The following is a 20,203-nucleotide window of genomic DNA, read 5'->3' as shown; positions in this document are numbered from 1 at the left end:
CAATATGAGATTTAAAAAACTCGATTTCAAATTTCAAACAGCACAAAATCGGATTTTAAAAGCATGAGATCAAATTTTATAAGCCTGATATTAAATATATACTGTATTAGCATTTAAGCTGTCATATGAAATTTCAAAAGCTTGATGTCAAATTTTAAAAATTTCAAAATCAGATTTTAAAAACTTGATATCTGTAGTACTAGGGTGTTGTACCATGTCAGCCATTATGAATGTAGGCGTCATTTTGCTTGACTTCTCATTAAAAACTTGACATCAAATTTCAAAAGCTCTGTCAAATTTTAAAAGCAGGATATCAAATTTAATAAAAAGGAAAATGGATTGAATGTTAAACCAGCCTTCCATAATACATATATTAGTATGTAGACTCTCTTTTTTGAAATTTCAAAAGCATGATATCAAATTTCGTTTGATATCACAGTGGGGGCTCCTGTATTGCTCACACAATCTTTAAATCTGCCTGACCGGTGGTCCGTCATCCAGGACATCACAGGCTCACCCACCGATGTGTCTCTGAGCAGACCCCTTGTCACGCTGAGCAAAGATTTACAGTGGTGTGAAAAACTATTTGCCCCCTTCCTGATTTCTTATTCGTTTGCATGTTTGTCACACAAAATGTTTCTGATCATCAAACACATTTAACCATTAGTCAAATATAACACAAGTAAACACAAAATGCAGTTTTTAAATGATGGTTTTATTATTTAGGGAGAAAAAAAATCCAAACCTACATGGCCCTGTGTGAAAAAGTAATTGCCCCCTTGTTCAAAAATCACCTAACTGTGGTGTATCACACCTGAGTTCAATTTCCTGATTACTGCCACACCTGTTTCAATCAAGAAATCACTTCAATAGGAGCTGCCTGACACAGAGAAGTAGACCAAAAGCACCTCAAAAGCTAGACATCATGCCAAGATCCAAAGAAATTCAGGAACAAATGAGAACAGAAGTCATTGAGATCTATCAGTCTGGTAAAGGTTATAAAGCCATTTCTAAAGCTTTGGGACTCCAGCGAACCACAGTGACAGCCATTATCCACAAATGGCAAAAACATGGAACAGTGGTGAACCTTCCCAGGAGTGGCCGGCCGACCAAAATGACCCCAAGAGCGCAGAGACGACTCATCTGAGAGGTCACAAAAGACCCCAGGACAACGTCTAAAGAACTGTAGGCCTCACTTGCCTCAATTAAGGTCAGTGTTCACGACTCCACCATAAGAAAGAGACTGGGCAAAACGGCCTGCATGGCAGATTTCCAAGACGCAAACCACTGTTAAGCAAAAAGAACATTAGGGCTCGTCTCAATTTTGCTAAGAAACATCTCAATGATTGCCAAGACTTTTGGGAAAATACCTTGTGGACTGATGAGACAAAAGTTGAACTTTTGGAAGGCAAATGTCCGTTACATCTGGCGTAAAAGGAACACAGCATTTCAGAAAAAGAACATCATACCAACAGTAAAATATGGTGGTGGTAAGTGTGATGGTCTGGGGTTGTTTTGCTGCTTCAGGACCTGGAAGGCTTGCTGTGATAGATGGAACCATGAATTCTACTGTCTACCAAAAATCCTGAAGGAGAATGTCCGGCCATCTGTTCGTCAACTCAAGCTGAAGCGATCTTGGGTGCTGCAACAGGACAATGACCCAAAACACACCAGCAAATCCACCTCTGAATGGCTGAAGAAAAACAAAATGAAGACTTTGGAGTGGCCTAGTCAAAGTCCTGACCTGAATCCAATTGAGATGCTATGGCATGACCTTAAAAAGGCGGTTCATGCTAGAAAATCCTCAAATAAAGCTGAATTACAACTATTCTGCAAAGATGAGTGGGCCAAAATTCCTCCAGAGCGCTGTAAAAGACTCATTGCAAGTTATCGCAAACGCTTGATTGCAGTTATTGCTGCTAAGGGTGGCCCAACCAGTTATTAGGTTCAGGGGGCAATTACTTTTTCAGACAGGGCCATGTAGGTTTGGATTTTTTTTTCTCCCTAAATAATAAAAACCATCATTTAAAAACTGCATTTTGTGTTTACTTGTGTAATATTTGACTAATGGTTAAATGTGTTTGATGATCAGAAACATTTTGTGTGACAAACATGCAAAAGAATAAGAAATCAGGAAGGGGGCAAATAGTTTTTCACACCACTGTAGCTTTTCTGTAAAAACCTGCGATGTTGTTTTCAAATTTTCTCCGTAAGCTAAAGAATTTGCAACTTTCAAATACTATTTGAGAGAATTAAAGTGTTTGACATTCTGTGCTATTTGTGCTTCATTTTCCAGATCCATTATGTCAGCCCTTTAGACAGCACCGTGCAGTTCATCTTCTACCAGCCCATCATCCACCGCTGGAGGGAGACGGATTTCTTTCCATGTTCAGCCACTTGTGGAGGAGGTAAGAGTTGACCAGGATGATCTCCCATAGCTTCTGAAAAGCAATGGATTCACACAGAAATCAACATAAAACATCTGCTGCTGCATTATGTGGCTGTCAGTTTGCCAAGAATGTGTGGCAGGCTTGCTGCCAGGTGGCTGGGGTGGCAGCAGCAGCGGTGGTCACAGTCGCAGTGCCTTGCAGTTTGGTTTCTACCTCTTATCATTGTTAAGTGGCAGTCCTCGTGACGAACGTTGACGTGGCGTGTCAGCTACATGAACCCGTTCAGCACTATGATTAGCTGGGGACCAGTCAGCTGAAGCTGGAACCTCACATTCATTTTCAATTTCTTGTATCAAAATCGGAGTCCGACAAGTCATAGTCCAGTTCAGAGATGATAGGCAAAACTTTGTCCACGGAGTATTTGGCTTTACGCATTTGCTTTGATCTCTTGCCATTACGTCAGTGCCATTTTTGCTCTTGTTTGCTCCTTACTGCTCACACGAGCGCAGGAAATCTCAGTTTAAACCAATGAAGTGAACTTTCCTTCCAGCAACGAGAGTCCAACTAAAACATAACCGTTGGTTTTGTCACAGTTTACAGTTGACTACCATCGTCAACTCCAAGTCGACATCAGCCCTGAAAGAGTTAATAAACACGTTAAAATGAAACTTGTTGTGCGTGAGTGGCAAGTTGGCACAGTGCTTGGCACGGCTGCCTCATGGATCCCGGGTGCTGGGTCTGAATCTCCTACCTTGAGGTTGTCCTGGTGGATTCTGCATGTTCTCCTTGAGTATGGTGTTTGGTGGTTTACCCCCAAGTGTTCCAGTTTTCCCTCCCACTTCCCTTCAAAATAATAAAGACTGTGATGATAAAGACTTATCCCGGCCGACACATTCAAGACGCTAGATGGCGTCTTTCCTGCAGCATGGATGTGTCCTGGATTCCCGCAGGGCACCATGGGAGATGGAGTTCGGCATCACAGCCATGCTGGGTGCCATCGTGGGACGCTGCAGGGAGACACGGGGATTTTTATTTTCCCGGTAGCCCGGAAGTACTCCCAAGTCACGAAGACGGAGAAACAGAAGTACTTCCGAGCTGAAGAAAAATCTAAGTCTGTCTCTGACCCGGAAGTGCTATGGAATTACATGGACAGAAGGACAGGAGAGCTTCCGGGTCAAGGACTATTTAAAGGACTGGTGCAGACCCAGCAAGCGGAGCCGGAGTTGGGTGGTAGAGTGACGGAGCTGCTGGGAGGAGACGAGGATTGACTTATTGTTATTGTATTGTTTATGGTGGTGTTAGTGGTGTCTACTGTGGCACAATATGAAAAAGAAGAAATGAAAATATTTCTAAGTGCTTTTACTTGGTGTCTTGGACGTCTCTCTGTGGGGTGTCACGGGGCAACAGCGACCCCTAGCGTCCACAAGAGAGAATAAGAGAAGAAACCCCAGAAAAAAGATGGAGGATCAAAACCGAAAAGAAAACTGGAACAAGGCAGAGCCAAACCGCTTGAAAGTCTCTAAGGCTGGGAGCGTCACGGTGGCTGCAGGTTTTCGTTCTAATTAGTGACCATTTTTTGTGACTGATTCATTTCTTTTCCCATCATTTTATTTGGCTTGTTTTTCAAGCATTGGCCCTCCATTTTTTTCTTCCTTTCCTTAAATGGCACCCAAACAGAAATGAGATGTGAGGTGAGCCAACAGATGACCGGCTAAGTCAGGGCCTCGAACTCCAACCATTTCCACTCTAACCAGTTCCTTAATTAGAAGCCAATTCTTGCTGTTAATTAAACCCATTATTTTTGATGGTGTATGGAACCAGGTGGGGTTTGAGATGCCTTCACAAACATTAGAACATCTAGAACACTCTGGACGAGAGCAGGCCATTCAGCCCCACAAAGCTCGCCAGTCCTCTCCACTCATTTCTTCCAAAAAAATCAAGTCGAGTTTTGAAAGTCCCTAACGTCTTACTGTCCACCACACGACTTGGTCACTCATTCCAAGTGTCTATCGTTCTTTGTGTAAAGAAAAACTTCCTAATGTTTGTCCAAAATTTCCCCTTAACAAGTTTCCAACTGTGTCTCATTTTAAAATAACAGTCGTGATCCACTGGCCTAATTCCCTTCATCATTTTAAACACTTCAGTCAGATCTCCTCTTCATCTTCTTTTGTTTAAACTGTAAAGGCTCAGCTCTTCTAATCTTTCCTCGTAACTCATCCCCTGTAGCCCTCAATCAGCCCAGTTGCTCTTCTTTGGACCTTCTCTTGTGCTGTTATGTCTTTATGGAGACCAAAACTGCACCCAAGAATCCAGATGAGGCCTCACCAGTGTGTTATAAAGCTTGAGCAGAACCTCCTGTGACTTGTACTGCACACGTCAAGGCGCTATATAACCTGACAGTCTGTTAGCCGTCTTAACGGCCTCTGAACACTGTCTGGAAGTCGACAGCTTAGAGTCCACTACGACTCCTCAATTCTTCTCATAAGGTGAGGTAGCCAAGGTAGTGCTCTGAAAAGAGGAATGACACACATGGCCACCACAGCTGGCTGAACACCGAGGGCCTCATGTATAACGCCGTGCGTAGAATTCACACTCTAACATGACGTAAGGACAAAAGCGGAAATGTGCTTACGCACAAAAAAGTCCAGATGCATAAATCTGTGCGTTCGCCAACCTCCATGTTCTTCCACTACATAAATCCCGGTCAGCGTGAAAAGTAACGCACGTTTCCCACCCTGACTCCTCCCAGAATTACTCCATTTTGAATATGCAAATCAATATAAATAGCCCTTAAATCAGCGTTCTGTGAAAAGACAATGGCAAAAGCACAAGGGCAAATAGAAGAATTTCAGCAAATACCAAGTGGAGGCAAAGAAAAACGTACTATTAGTTAGTTTAAAGAGTGGAGTAAACAAGAAAAGGAAGCTGATCGAGTGACATAGTGTGTCAGAGAAACTTGAAAGCTCACATTCACAAAGTCGCACAGTGCCCGAAATAAAAAAAGTCGCAGTGAAAAGGCGAGTCGTAGCCCACCGTCTGAGTGTCAAATGAAAGCTTATTAGGGTACAGAGAAAAAAGGCACACAGTGGGATAAAGCACGAAATGTCAACTTTAATCTCGAAACTTCCACTTTAATCACAAAGTTTATTTTGTCATTAAAGTAAAATATCATAAACTTCATCTTAAAATTGTTTAATTTATTAGTATCTCAAATCCCATTGTAACTAAAGTAGCACATTAAATGCTTTGTTTTGTATTTGATCTTCTATGTGCTCTGTGTGTGTGAATCACTACTTGCTTCTTAAACCGGCTCTCTTCCTCCGACAGGACACAGACTGCATTACATTCTGTTAGCCTTCTTAGTGGCTTCTGAACACTGTCGGGAAGTCGATATCTTAGAGTCCACTATGACTCCTAAATCCTTCTCGTGAGGCGGACTCTCGATTTTCAGACCCCCCATTGTGTATTCAAACCTCACATTTTGACTTCCTATCTGTAATTCTTTACATTTACTGACATTAAATTTCATCGACAAACCTGCCCAAGCCTGTATGCTATCCAAGTCCTTCTGTGATGATACTGTATAACAGATTCCAAATTATCTGCTGATCCACCTATCTTGGTATCATCTGCAAACTTCACCAGCTTGTTCCTTATATTCCTATCTAAATCATTTATTTATATTAAAAATAGCAGCGGCCCCACACTGCCCCCTGCTGGTCACCACTCTTAACATCACCCAATTCTGATGAGGTTCCTCACACCATCACCCTCTGCTTCCTGTGTCTGAGCCAATTCTGCACCCATCGACACTCCACACCCTGAACTGCCACTTCTTTTAATTTGATGCCCAGCCTCTCAAGTGGCACCTCATCAAACACTTTCTGAAAGTCCACATCAATAATCTCATCTTCTCTGGTCGTATCCTTTTGTTTCCTCCTCATAGAATTCCAGCCTGTTAGTAAAACACGACCTCCCTCTTCTGACCCCACGCTGACTGTTCCTAATAACTCCTGTCCTTGCCATGTGTTGCTCAATCTTATCCTTAATAATTCCTTCCATTAATTGTCCTGTGATGCTTGTTAAGCTTACTGGCCTGTAGTTCCTTGGATCTGCCCTGTCACCCTTTTTATATAATGGGATGATATTTGCCTTTTTCTAGTCCTTTGGAATCTCTCCAGTGTGTAGTGACTTCCTAAAAAATATGTGTCAAGGGTGTATATCTGCACTCACTCGCCTCCTTAAGAACTCGAACACACATTTGTAAGGTGGTTGTGATGTATTAAAAGCAAATTGCATAGAAAGGTGTGTACGCCTCGTTTTAGAAAGCTGATGTTTTTTTCTTTCTCGTTGGGAGAGTTTGAGAAGTATACTCATTTGTATGATACCCCATCTCGACACCACAAAGACCATCAGATGATTTCTTGCCTTTGGAATGCAAACAGGAAATGGATTGTCTTAATTTTCTTGCATACTACAAACACTGCCAACTAGTGTCTGGGCATATGCCCGCACTGGGCATGGCACAGCACAATGCAGAAGAATAACCTGCTTTCAATGGCGTTGCCTTGACATAGAAGTGTAAATCAGCCCCAAAACCCAACCGCCTCCTCGGTAATTGTGACCACCATAACTTCAACAGATGTAAAAGTTCACTGGTACATTAATGCCTTGGTAACACAATTGTCTAAGAACAAAGCTGCCATGAAAGGCACCATGGGGCATGTGTTAAGTTCAAGACCCCCCATGCTGCTCATTTTGCTGCCTTCTTTCATGGCACAGTCGTCTTTTGTCATTGATGTTGAGTGTATTGTTGCGTAGTGTCTCTCATCTCATCTCATTCTCCCAACTGCGTTCCTGGTGACAGTTGTGGCAGCACTTTGACCCAGACTTCTCTGTCCCCAGCTACCGATTCCAGCTCTTCCTGAGGAATTCCCAAGCCAGTAAAGTGGTTTAATCCCTCCAGTGTCTGCTGGGTCTTTCACAGGTTTTCGGGGACATTCTTATAACATACCCAAAACACTTCAACTGGTTCTGCTGGATCTGGAGGTGCAGCAACTCTACTCCAAGGTTCTTTGCGGCCATCCTGCAGAGAAACCTCATTTCTGGAGCTCGTACTCAAGATCTCATTCTTTCGGCCATTACCCAAAGCTTATGTGCATAGGTGAGGACAGGGGTGTAGTGTCTTCTTCTTCTTTCGGCTGCTCCAGTTAGGGGTTGCCATAGCGGATCATCCTCTTCCATATCTTTCTGTCTTCTGTATCTTGCTCTGTCACCCCATCACCTGCATGTCCTCTCTCACCACCTTCGTTTAGACCTTCCTCTTCTCCTCTTACATATCAGCTCTATCCTTAGCACCCTTCTGCCATTATACCCCTCATCTCTCCTCTGCACATGTCCAACCATCTCGCCTCTCTGACTTTGTCTCCCAACCGTCCCACCTGAGCTGACCCTCTAATGTCCTCATTTCCAATCCTGTCCATCCTCGTCATGCCCAATGCAAATCTTAGCATCTTTAATTCTGCTACCTCCAGCTCTGTAGTGTATTTGTTTAAAATTTTTATCACCAGAGGAGGGGACGTTTCAGCACCCTAAACCCCAAACACAAATCCCGGGTTCAAACAAGTGAGTTATTGTGCCATTACCTTCACAGGTCATTCATAAACCCCAGCAGAGGCACAGTTCTTCCTCTTCACTCTTCCGTTCTTCCTCCAGGAGAGTATCATCCAGCTCCTCTCCTGACTCCGACTCCCTGATACTGAAGCTGCTTCCTACTTCTGGTGCCACAACACAGTCCCTTGAAAGCACTTCCGGGTTAGGCGAAAGTCCCATGAAGTAGGGACCAATAATCCCTCCAGTGCCCTCTAGCAGCATCCACGGAACCCAGCAGAGCTGCTCCCATGGGACTACAGTGCCCAGCATGCCCTGGTGGTATATGTAGAGGTACCATAACCCAGGGACGCCGCCATCTAGTGTTTCAGGGGAGTAAATAATCTGAGTAAGTTGTCTTCCCCTGTTCTTGCATTGTACTGGCGTCCCGGCAAATTAAGAATCCTTCATCAAGTCCTTCTGGGATGCCAGCACATCCATTCTCGTCCATCTTCTGGCTGTAGCCGGGACCTCCCTACCTATTTGGTGGGCTGGCCTCCTGCCCAGGTAATGAATCTTAATCCAGCCCAGCTAGGAGTGATACAGTAAATAATACATGTAATCGGCACAGTATGTCACAAAAAAAGTATTGCAATATTTTTAGAAAGTAAAATGTAGACACAATTCCAGGACCTCCTGAAGTTTACTGGGGAAAAAATGCTCTTATTTTGTGCACTGATGTTATTTGGTACTCAAACTTAACCATCATGTGTTTCAGGCTATCAGCTGACATCTGCTGAGTGCTTCGACCTGCGCAGCAGCCGCGTGGTGCCCGACCAGTACTGCCATTATTATCCGGAAAACGTCAAACCCAAACCAAAGCTGCAAGAATGCAACATGGACCCCTGTCCAGCCAGGTGGGTGAACAATGCAATGAATTTTAAGGCAGAGGGTACATTGTTTAAGGGTTGTTTCTTGCCTTGTGCCCACTGCTTGCTGGGATTAGGCTACAGCTGCTCTGCCACCCTGCTCAAGATAAGCGGGTTTGAAGATGGACGGATGGCGATTTTGTAAGATTTGGAGGTAAACCATTAGCTCAGAGATATCGAGAAGTGTCCAGCTGCAGTCAGGACAGTTTTAGGCCTCGGACAGATCCGAGTGCTGGTGAACTGACACACCTCACGACGATTTCAATTCCCTTTAGTTCCTGCACTCCGAAGTGTATTTGGCATTTATTAAACTTCTAAACTATCGAGGTCTCTCAGTTCTACATCCGAAGCAGCTGTTTTGGTGTCATATATTAGAAACAAATTGAACAAAAAATCATAACATTTTGTATTTTATAGTATACATTTTACATCTGCGTTTTCCACGTCTCATTTATTAGACTGCACTTTTTAATACATTAGTTATATGCTGCACTCAACAGAGTAGTGGCTGTGTGGCTAAGGATCTGCACTGGTAATCAGAAGGCTGACCCCAATATAAAAATGGGAAATGCTAAGGAAGAAGACAATGAAGAAGGAATTATATGCTGCACTCAGCTATGATTAATACAAATATTCTTATAGACACTGAATTGAATAAATCTATCTATACTAATAAAAGACAAAGCCCTCACTGACTCGTCACTAATTCTCCAACTTCCCGTGTAGGTAGAAGGCTGACATTTCGCAGACTCATTCCTTACAGCTTACTTACAAAAGTTAGGCAGGTTTCATTTCGAAATTCTACACGTAACGGTAATAACTGGAACCTACTTACGTACATATATACGGCCATAGCCTGCAGCTCGGTCACCGTGTGAGGCGGAGTTGCATCCCGCATCATCTTGCCTCCCACGTAATTGAGTTCCTGCCCATATAAGGCCGTCCGTCGGCAGCAATCCAATAGACACGCTGCCGCTAAATATTCGCGGGTGAAGGACTGTGCTTATGCAAACGAAGATGAGACGGTCAGGGATAGACTAGTGTTTGGCACAAACTCAGCGAAAGTGCGAGAGAAACTTTTAAGTGGCGGGTCTGAGCTAACATTAAATAAAGCCATGGACATCGCAAGATCGCACAAGATAGCACAAGCACAGCTGAAAACCTTCGATGCATGTACTCTGAGCGGCTCACGTGAACGGACTGTGAACGCAGTACACAGAGAACAAGGAAGAGCTCCAAAGAGCACTGAACAAAAAACGCATTACACAATTGAGAAGACAACAAAAGAATATGAAGCGAGTGACGCATACAAGCATATTCATTAGTGCAGCTACTGCGGAAAGAAAGCACGGTGTAAACCTTAAGTTTAAATTAAGTTCATAGACAGGCTGCCGCTGGCGTTTGTCATGCCTAAGACGAATACGATATTCGCGAGATACAAGTTTAATGAGAAGACGCAGGGTATAAACGAGACTTTTGATCACTTTGTAGCGGAGTTCAAATTGCTGGTGAAGGACTGTGCTTATGCAAACGAAGATGAGACGGTCAGGGATAGAATAGTGTTTGGCACAAACTCAGTGAAAGTGCGAGAGAAACTTTAAAGTGCCGGGTCTGAGCTAACATTAAATAAAGCCATGGACATCGCAAGATCGCACGAGATAGCTGAGAACCTTCGATGCATGTACTCCGAGCGGCTCAGTTGAACTGACTTTGCAGGACTGGGAAAGGTTAGATTACGTTCATAGACACGATACCGCCAAATATTCGCAGGCAAATCCACAACTTAATACCAGGAATGCCAGTTAAACATTTTAGATTCACGAGTACCGATTTGGGTAGTGAACACTTCGGTAAGTGAAACCTGTTCAAAAAACGCATTACACAATTGAGAAGGCAGCAAAAGAATATGAAGCGAGTGACGCATACGAGCATATTCATAAGTGCAGCTACTGCGGAAACAAAGCACAGTGTAAACCGAACATTTAAATTAAGTTCATAGACACATTGCCGCTGGCGTTTGTCATGCCTACGATGAATACGATACTCGCGAGATACAAGTTTAATGAGAAGACGCAGGGTATAAATGATACTTTTGATCACTTTGTAGCAGAGTTAAAATTGCTGGTGAAGGACTGTGCTTATGCAAACGAAGATGAGATGGTCAGGGATAGACTAGTGTTTGGCACAAACTCAGCAAAAGTGCGAGAGAAACTTTAAAGTGCCGGGTCTGAGCTAACATTAAATAAAGCCGTGGACATCGCAAGATCACACGAGAGAGCACAAGCACAGCTGAAAACCTTCGATGCATGTACTCTGAGCGGCTCACGTGAACTGACTTTGCAGGACTGGGAAAGGTTAGATTACGTTCATAGAAACGGTACCGCTAAATTTTCGCAGGCAAATCCACAACTTGATACCAGGAATGCCTGTTAAACATCTTAGATTCACGAGTTTCGCTTTAGGTAGTTAACACTTCGATGAATGGAACCTGTTATCTTTACAACGGTTGACAAACACGGAATATAAGTTGAACACAACACATCCTCCAAATACAAACCTGAATGAAAGAACTAACCCTAACAGTGACAAAACAATTACTTTGACAATCATGTTACGTTATTTTCAAAATGTTTCCTTTTCTTTTTCATTACTACTTTAACACACTACTTCTCCGCTGCGAAGCGCGGGTATTTTGCTAGTATAGATATATAAAAGCCAAATACCACTGACTCATTAATCACGGAATCTCCCAAACCATGAGGACTTGGGACTTGAAATTTTGAATGTAGGTTACCCTTGGCCCATAGGTACTCGCCAAGAAACGGTTTTCAAAAATGTCATGCACGTCCTGTCTGTATGTCTATCCGCTTTTCATGAGAGAATTACTTAACGGATTTAGATCGGGTTGTTTTCTATAACTTACTCGAACTTGCCGGCTGACTTCTGTAATTGCGCTAAGTACCAGAGTTCGCTTGCGGTACCGATGTATTTATGCAAATCCAACAGAGTAGCTGTGGGCCGAGAGTCGGGGCCTTCTTCATTCACTCGCCAGTTGGTCTACATCTCGCCACGTGTTGGAGTGCACCTCGCCTCCGCTTAGCTAGCGATACCTGTTTGTTCAGCAGACATTATCATCTACAGATTGTTAAGGAGTACCGTTTGTCATTTTTGAGAGAGAGATCAGAGCTACATGATTTTTAGAGGGTGGCTGCTGATTGCCAGAGATATCACAGCCATTTGCTTTTCTCCCCACGCGGGGGACGCTCTCCCGTCAGAGCTGAACACGATCAGATACAGTGCCAACATCTGTTGATTCTTAAAGTTTCTCCTGTTTCATTATTATGTGGTTGCAGCCACGGGTTACAGGTAGTCTTCTTATATAATACGCTAGCGTGGCTGTTTGTTTGTCTGTCCGGGATTTTAAATATCCTGTCGCTCGCAAACTGTTTGACCCATTGACCTGAAATTTGGTCCACATATACTACTACGTGACGTCTACTATCCGCTTTTGGGGTGATGATTGACCTCCAAGGTTATTCCTCTTTATATTTTTATTCTATTTTATTGTAGAATCAGCTCTCGGCAGCAGTCAGCAGGGTAGCGCGTGCGTACGGGTACCGTTCTCATCCCTACCACTTTCACCGTCACTTCCCCTACCTCTTCATATCATAAATCATTCTTGAGGCAGATTGAAGACTTAAGTGCAAGCGTAAGTGAAAAATTAATTGATTAACAGCTGGTCAAGAGGGCTCAACAGTGTCTGTAATTTCTGAGGAATCTGAGGAAGTTTGGTATGTCGACTAAGATCCTCGGCAACTTTTACAGCTGTACTGTTGAGAGCATCTTGACCAGCTGCATCACCGTGTGGTACGCAGGCAGAGAGTGGTAAGGACTGCTGAGAAGATCACCAAGACCCCAGTGCCCTCTCTGCAGAGCATCTACAACTGCGGAGTTGGCAGGAGAACTGCCTCGATCCTCAGGGACCCCACTCACCCCCAAAACGAACCGTTCACACTTCAACCCTCAGGCAGGAGGTACAGACGTATGAAATGCAGGACTTCTAGGCTAAAGAACTCTTTCTTTCCCAAGGCCATTAGACTCCTCAATAAACTGACTTGAGTTTATAACCTTGGATCACCTCATTCTGACGACCTCACACAACTGTATTGGACTTGTCCATCACACACCTACCTGCACATTACACTTTATACTGTACTGCTATTCTGTTTTTATACTTTACTAGCCAACCCGCGGCGTACCATACGCCGCATAATCAGGCCGGCTTTGTAATGATTTTTAAGCACAGGGAGAAAATTAACATTTGAAAAATCGGTAATGTAATAAATCAGCAAGAAAAGCAACATTGTAACAATGCACGGAACGAACCAACACTCAATCGTCCGTGACTGAAAACTGGCGGACCTTCTCTTGTGAGACAGAGGGATGGGGTGCACGGCGCGGAGTGTGGAACGGGAGGAGAGGAGAAGGACGTCCACTCAGCTCCCTTCGTCATGCTAGTCTGCTGATTTCTCGTTCAGTATGCACTGCCCGATCATGTGCCCACCTCTAACTCGTCACTCGAGTCGTTGTCGTCTTTACACAGTCCAGATGCACCTGTGACTCACGTAGACGTTTCATTGCTCTGTGCGGTTTTGGCTGCTTTTCTATATATAATCCTTTAAGACACCCGACCACGGTAGTCGCGAGGTGGGAAGTGGGTGTGCACAAAGGGTAGGAACGTAATCAGTGGGAGCGTATGAGTCGCACTGAGTGGGAATTCCACGGTTTGCAGCCCGAATGGGGTTCAATGGCTTAACCACACCGGGTAGACACACGGTCAGTCTCATGTATAATTATTTATTGAATGCTAAACACTTCTGGAAAGACACAGTTGTCTAATACGGGTTGGTGTGAGAATACAACAGAAAGTGAATGAAAAGATGGAACTCTGGAGAGAGCAAAATACAACTCAATAGTGAACCCGCGGCATAACAAATGCCGCATAATTATTTATTGATGGTTGAACACTTCTGGAAAGACACAGTTGTCTAAAAAGGGAGGGTTTGAGGATACAACAGAAAGTGAATGAAAAGATGGAACTCTGGAGAGAGCAACATATAATTGTCCGTAAGTGAAGAAGACGCATGTTTGTCGTGGATGCGAATTGCTGTATGTAGCGTGTAAAACAGTTTGCTATGGTACACGCGGTCGTGCGTCGTAACCGAAAACTCATTTTTTAAAGACTGCTTACGTCATTGTGTTTTAACCTCAGTTGGAAAGGATTGTTTTAAGGATCCCATGGGATAAACCGTTTTACACGCTGCATATGGCGACTCGCCTCCGCGAGAAACTTGCCTCTATGAACAGTCAACATGGCTCGGAGGAGCATTAGGCCTCTATGACAGACGAATATAAATGTGTCGTCGCGTCCGAGTTGGTGGGTGTGGCTCTGCGAGTTCGTTGTATCCAATGGTCGTGGAGTTGGTGGGCGTGGCTCCTCCCTGCGTGCGCCATAGGTGTCTTACTTGACGGCGGCTTAGTGAATCCACGCCCCTTCTGGCATGCTTTCCATGGGCGTCTTGCCTTAGTAAATTATATATAGATAGATGCTGCCTCTGTTACTTATTATCTATCTGCTACTTATTATTTATGTTTATCTTTATATGTTGGTTTTGTTATTTGGTGTGGACAGCAAAGAAAGAATTTCATTGTACAGAGAAACGTGCTTCCTTACTGTGCACATGACAATAAACTTAATCAGTTTTTTTTTATATATTTTAATTCTATTGGATTTTTAAAAATCAAATAACACAGCATAACTTGAGTTTTACATAAAGAAAAGAAAAAAGTTTGAAACAAATCAACCCCCACCCCTGAGAAAGAGAGCTAGGCCAGCAGAGTAAAACTTTAAGCAAGTAAAGACAAATGAATAGATAAAATATTAAATGAATAAAAATGAAAGGAGTAAAAGAGGGGAGAGAACCTGCTTCCTCAATGTAAATCCATCCATCCATTATCCAGCCCGCTATATCCTAACTACAGGGTCACGGGGGTCTGCTGGAGCCAATCCCAGCCAACGCAGGACGCAAGGTAGGAAACAAACCCCGGGTAGGGCGCCAGCCCACCGCAGGGCACACACCCACCACACACTAGGGACAATTTAGGATCGCCAATCCACCTAACCTGCATGTCTTTGGACTGTGGGAGGAAACCCACGCAGATGTGGGAAGAACATGCCAACTCCACGCAGGGAGGACCCGGGAAGCGAACCTGAGTCTCCTAACTGCGTGGCAGCAGCGCTACCCACTGCGCCACCGTGCCGCCCCTCAATATAAATGCTTATTCTAAAATGTAATTGATTAGATCCTGCCAGATACTCTAAGTGCGAATTTGATGTTTTTCCCAGTTTCAAGTCGTATATAACATCAGTTACCCACTGACTTAGAATAGGCGAGTTAGAATTCGTCCAGTTGAGCAAAATAAGTCTACGTGTTGTGAACCTTGCCCGGACACAGACAGGCGGACATCTTGTTTAAGAACCACCACACGTTTATTTACAGAATTATTTACAATAATTTGGTCACTAAGACCCCAGTTCAAAGGTCACTCAGACCCAGTTCAGTGCACAAACGAACCCCAACACAAAGTCCTGGCCACAATGCCTTTCTTCGGGCCGCCTCCACTCTCTTCTGCTTCGTCCTCCTTCCACCCGACTCTAGCCTCGAATGAATGGAGACGGCCCCTTTTATAGAGGACCCGGATGAGCCCCAGGTGTTCCCGGCAATCTTCTTCTGGCCACGCCCCAGCGTGGCGGAAGTGCCGGCTGTCCTCCCGGCGCCGTCATAAATCTTCCCCCCAGCACTTCCTGGTGTGGCGGAAGTGCTGGGGTAACAGGTCCCCAAGGCACTGGGGCGCCTCCTGGCGGTGACCACGGGCCCCTACAGGGTAGGGCTTCCATGCCCTGTACCCGTGGCCCCCAAAACAACCCGGAAGGCAACCCCCACGTGATCAAGGGTGGGTGCAGACCCACATCCGGTCCTTCCTGTCGTCCCGGCCGGGTCATGGCCCCTGGCATCCCTGACAGTGTTAATAGTGTTGTAAAGGCCATTACGGTTCTCCACTTTAAGCCCCTCTGTGAGAACACCAAACACAGCTGTTAGTGGATTAGGACGGATTGGGACCCCCTGGCTGCCTGAAAGGCATTTATAGATTTTGGCCCAGAATAATGTTAATTTGGTGCGGGCCCAAAACACGTGGCCCAGTGAGGCTGGCGCTCGATTGCAGCGTTTGCAGGTTGGCTCTTGCACAGGAAACATTTTGGACAGTTCTAAATGAGACAGATGTGCTCGATATATCATTTTGAGTTGTATAATTGTATGCTTTGCGCATATGGAGCTCGAGTGAATTCTCTGCATTGCTACTTTCCACTCCTTTTCTGATATATTAATTGAGAGATCTTTTTCCCAGTGTCCTCTTGGATCTTTGAAGGGAAGGGATTGTAAAATGATTCTATATATTGTCGAGATGGAGTCTTGAGATTGATCAATAATTTTTCCAGCATGGATGAGGGAGCAAGATGAGGAAAATCTGGAAGGTTCTGCTTAACAAAGTTCCTGATTTGAAGATAGTGAAAGAAATGTGTAGCTGGAATGTTCAATTTAGAATGTAATTGTTCATAGGATGCAAAGACGTTGTCTATATAAAGATCTCTAAGCAAGTTAATTCCAAATTTTTTCCAGATATTAAAAACTGATTATGTTTGTGAAGGTTGAAAGAGGTGGTTCTCTTGCAGGGGTGCCACAGAAAGAAGCTTCTCCATCTTAAAATGCTTTCTACATTGGTTCATATTCTGAGTGAGTGGAGCACAATTGGGTTATTAGTGTATTGCCGATAACGTGTGTTTACTGGAGCGCAGAGCAGGGAATACAAAGCAGTACTGCAGGATTTGACTTCTATTGCGGTCCAAGCCTGTGTATGTTCTTCTATTTGTGTCCAGGTTCTTATCGCCTGTATATTTGCCGCCCAGTAATAAAACTGAAAGTTAGGTAGAGCCATGTCGCCTTCTGTCTTTTGTCTTTGTAGGGTCACTCTTTTGATGCATGAATGTTTTGAATTCCAAATAAATGAGGTTATTGTTGAATCTAATTGCCTAAAGAATGATTTATTAATGTATATTGGGATGTTTTGATATTGAGTGAGAGATCCTTCTTCCCTTCTGTCATCTTGGATCTTTGTAAGGGAGGGACTGTAAAATAGTTTGATACATTACAGAAGTGCTGTCTGAGTCCTTGGGACTGAGCAATATTTTTCCTGGTACAGAGATGGGAAGTGAGGAAAATTGGGTAGGTTCTGTTTAACAAAGTTTCAAATTTTGTAGGTAGTGAAAGAAATGTGTTTCTGGAAAGTTACATTTGGAGTGTAATTGTTTGCGAAAGAAGAGAAGAAGCGGGCCGCTAGGGTGGAGAAAAGAAGAGCTGCTCAGGAAGCAGAAAGTGCATCAACCTCTGAGCAAACGAATGGTAAACGTACGGAGAAAGAGGAGGAAAACTAGGAAGAGCGTACTGGGATTTTACGACAGGCTGACGCCGAGTGAAAGAGAATTGCTCGAGCTACTGAGAGCAAAGAATAGGCCATACAACGAAGACAGGCCGAGACTGAGCGAATGAGAATCGCAAGGGCAAATAGGAAAGGCTAATCGACGTCGGCAATCAGTGGCCAAACATGCCAGAATTGCAAACAACATTTATTTATACAGCACATTTCATACAAAAATTAGCTCAAAGTGCTTCACGTAATGAAGAAAAGAAAAATAAAAGACAAAATAAGAAATTAAAATAAGACAACATTAGTTAACATAGAAAAGGAGTAAGGTGGTCCAATGGCCAGGTTGGACAGAAAAAACAGAAAAAAAAAAAAATCTGCAGGGGGTCCGAGGCCACGAGACCACCCAGTCCCCTCTGGGCATTCTACCTCACATAAATGAAACAGTCCTCGTTGTAGTTAGGAGTCTCACTGAGTCACTTGGTGTTGATGGTCATACAGACTTCTGGCTTTTAATCCATCCATCATTGTTGGAACATCACGGTGCTTTGAGTAGAAAGGACACCGGAAAAGGAAACAGAAGAGAGAGTTGGGGTCAGTACAGATTTTAGAGCCACCATGAATAGTTATTATGATGAATTGAACATACAGAGTATCAGTATTAAGTTAAAGTGAAGTTATAGAAGGCCATGTTACAGTAATGTGTTTTCAGCAGTGTTTTTAACTGCTCTACTGTATCAGCCTGGTGAATTCCTATTGGCAGGCTATTCCAGATTTTAGGTGCATAACAGCAGAAGGCCGCCTGCCCGCCTCACCACTTCTGTTAAGTTTTGTTCTTGGAATTCTAAGGAGACACTCATTTGAAGATCTGAGGTTACGATTTGGAATATAACGCGTCAGGCATTCTGATATATAAGATGGGGCGAGATTATTTAAGGCTTTATAAACCATAAGCAGAATTTTAAAGTCAATCCTGAATGACACAGGTAACCAGTGTAGTGACGCTAAGACTGGTGTGATGTGTTCGGATTTTCTTTTCCTAGTTAGGATTCTAGCAGCTCCATTCTGCACTCGTTGCAAATGATTTCTGTCTTTTTTGGGTGGTCCTGAGAGGAGTGCGTTACAGTAATCTAGTCGACTGAAAACAAACGCGTGAACTCATTTCTCAGCATCTTTCAATGATATAAGAGGTCTAACTTTACTTATGTTTCTTAAGTGAAAAAATGCTGTCCTAATGATCTGATGAATATGTGATTTAAAATTCAGATTACAGACAACAGTTACCCCTAAGCTTTTTACCTCCGTCTTGACTTTTAGTCCTAATGTATCCAGTTTATTTCTAATAGCCTCATTGTATCCATTATTGCCAATCACTAAGATTTCAGTTTTCTTTTTATTTAGCTTGAGAAAATTACTATTCATCCATTTTGAGATACAAGTCAGATATTGTGTTAGTGAATCGAGAGAGTCGGGGTCATCAGGTGCTATTGATAAGTACAGCTGTGTGTCATCAGCATAGCTGTGGTAGCTCACGTTGTGCCCTGAGATAATCTGACCTAACGGAGGCATGTAGATGGAGAAGAGCAGCGGACCCACGATAGAGCCTTGTGCAAAGGCAAATGAGACGGAACAAAACGCCATCCAGTGACGACAAAGAGACGCTGATCGCGTGAGAATAGCTAGAACGCTCAAGTGTATTCACTGCACGTTATTGTGCTGTGCGCCGTTACTGGCCATATATAATTTGTGGAAACAGTCAAAATGTGCAATACTACATGCCTGATGTTTAGGAGCTCTAAGTTAGAGTACAGTGATCCCTCCTCGATCGTGGGGGTTGCGTTCCAGTACCCCCCAATGAAAGGTGAAAATCAGCAAAGTAAAAACCCCTTATAAACTCTCCCGCACAGTTATACAGCATAAACCCTTTATATTCTCTTAGATATTAGGTAAGATTCATTGAAATTATGTACATAAACACACTGTTTGTATGCAGTAAGTGTTATTTTAAAGATATCGAGCATCTCCGATATCACATAAGTTACAGCCATTACGATAGACAGGCCACCAGCAATAAATACAATGCAAGAAAAATTGCATACAGTAAAATGTGTGTACAGTGACACTCAACGTACGTACAGTGGGATGCAAAGGTTTGGTCAACCTTGTTAATTGTCATTATTTTCCTGTATAAATCGTTGGTTGTTACGATAAAAAATGTCAGTTAAATCTATCATATAGGAGACACGCACAGTGATATTTGAGAAGTGAAATGAAGTTTATTGGATTTACAGAAAGTGTGCAATAATTGTTCAAACAAAATCAGGCAGGTGCATAAATTTGGGCACCGTTGTCATTTTATTGATTCCCAAACTTTTAGAACTAATTATTGGAACTCCAATTGGCTTGGTAAGCTCAGTGACCCCTGACCTACATACACAGGTGAATCCGAGTATTTAAGGGGGTCAATTGTAAGTTTCTCTGAAGAGTAGCAACATGGGGGTCACAAAACAACTCTCAAATGACCTGAAGACAAAGATTGTTCACCATCATGGTTTAAGGGAAGGATACAGAAAGCTGTCCCAGAGATTTCCACAGTGAGGAAAATATTGAGGAAATGGAAGACCACAGGCTCAGTTCAAGTTAAGGCTCGAAGTGGCAGACCAAGAAAGATTTCGGATGGACAGAAGCGAAATGGTGAGAACAGTCAGAGTCAACCCACAGACCAGCACCAAAGACCTACAACATCATCTTGCA

At 43.5% G+C, this 20,203-nt stretch overlaps 1 protein-coding gene across 4 annotated transcripts in view; it reads left to right on the top strand.

Annotated features, from left to right (window-relative positions):
- LOC120532289 (ADAMTS-like protein 1) overlaps positions 1–20,203 on the top strand; it is a 447,743-nt gene that overhangs the window by 265,677 nt on the left and 161,863 nt on the right. For all 4 annotated transcript variants that reach the window (XM_039758167.1, XM_039758166.1, XM_039758168.1 and 1 more), the window contains 2 exons: positions 2,297–2,408; positions 8,758–8,896. In XM_039758167.1, the coding sequence (XP_039614101.1) occupies positions 2,297–2,408; positions 8,758–8,896 (251 nt within the window). The remainder of the gene's footprint in view (positions 1–2,296; positions 2,409–8,757; positions 8,897–20,203) is intronic.

The sequence above is a fragment of the Polypterus senegalus genome, chromosome 7, assembly GCF_016835505.1.
Source record: "Polypterus senegalus isolate Bchr_013 chromosome 7, ASM1683550v1, whole genome shotgun sequence".
NCBI lineage: Eukaryota > Metazoa > Chordata > Cladistia > Polypteriformes > Polypteridae > Polypterus > Polypterus senegalus.
This window is presented reverse-complemented; position numbering and strand designations above follow the sequence as displayed.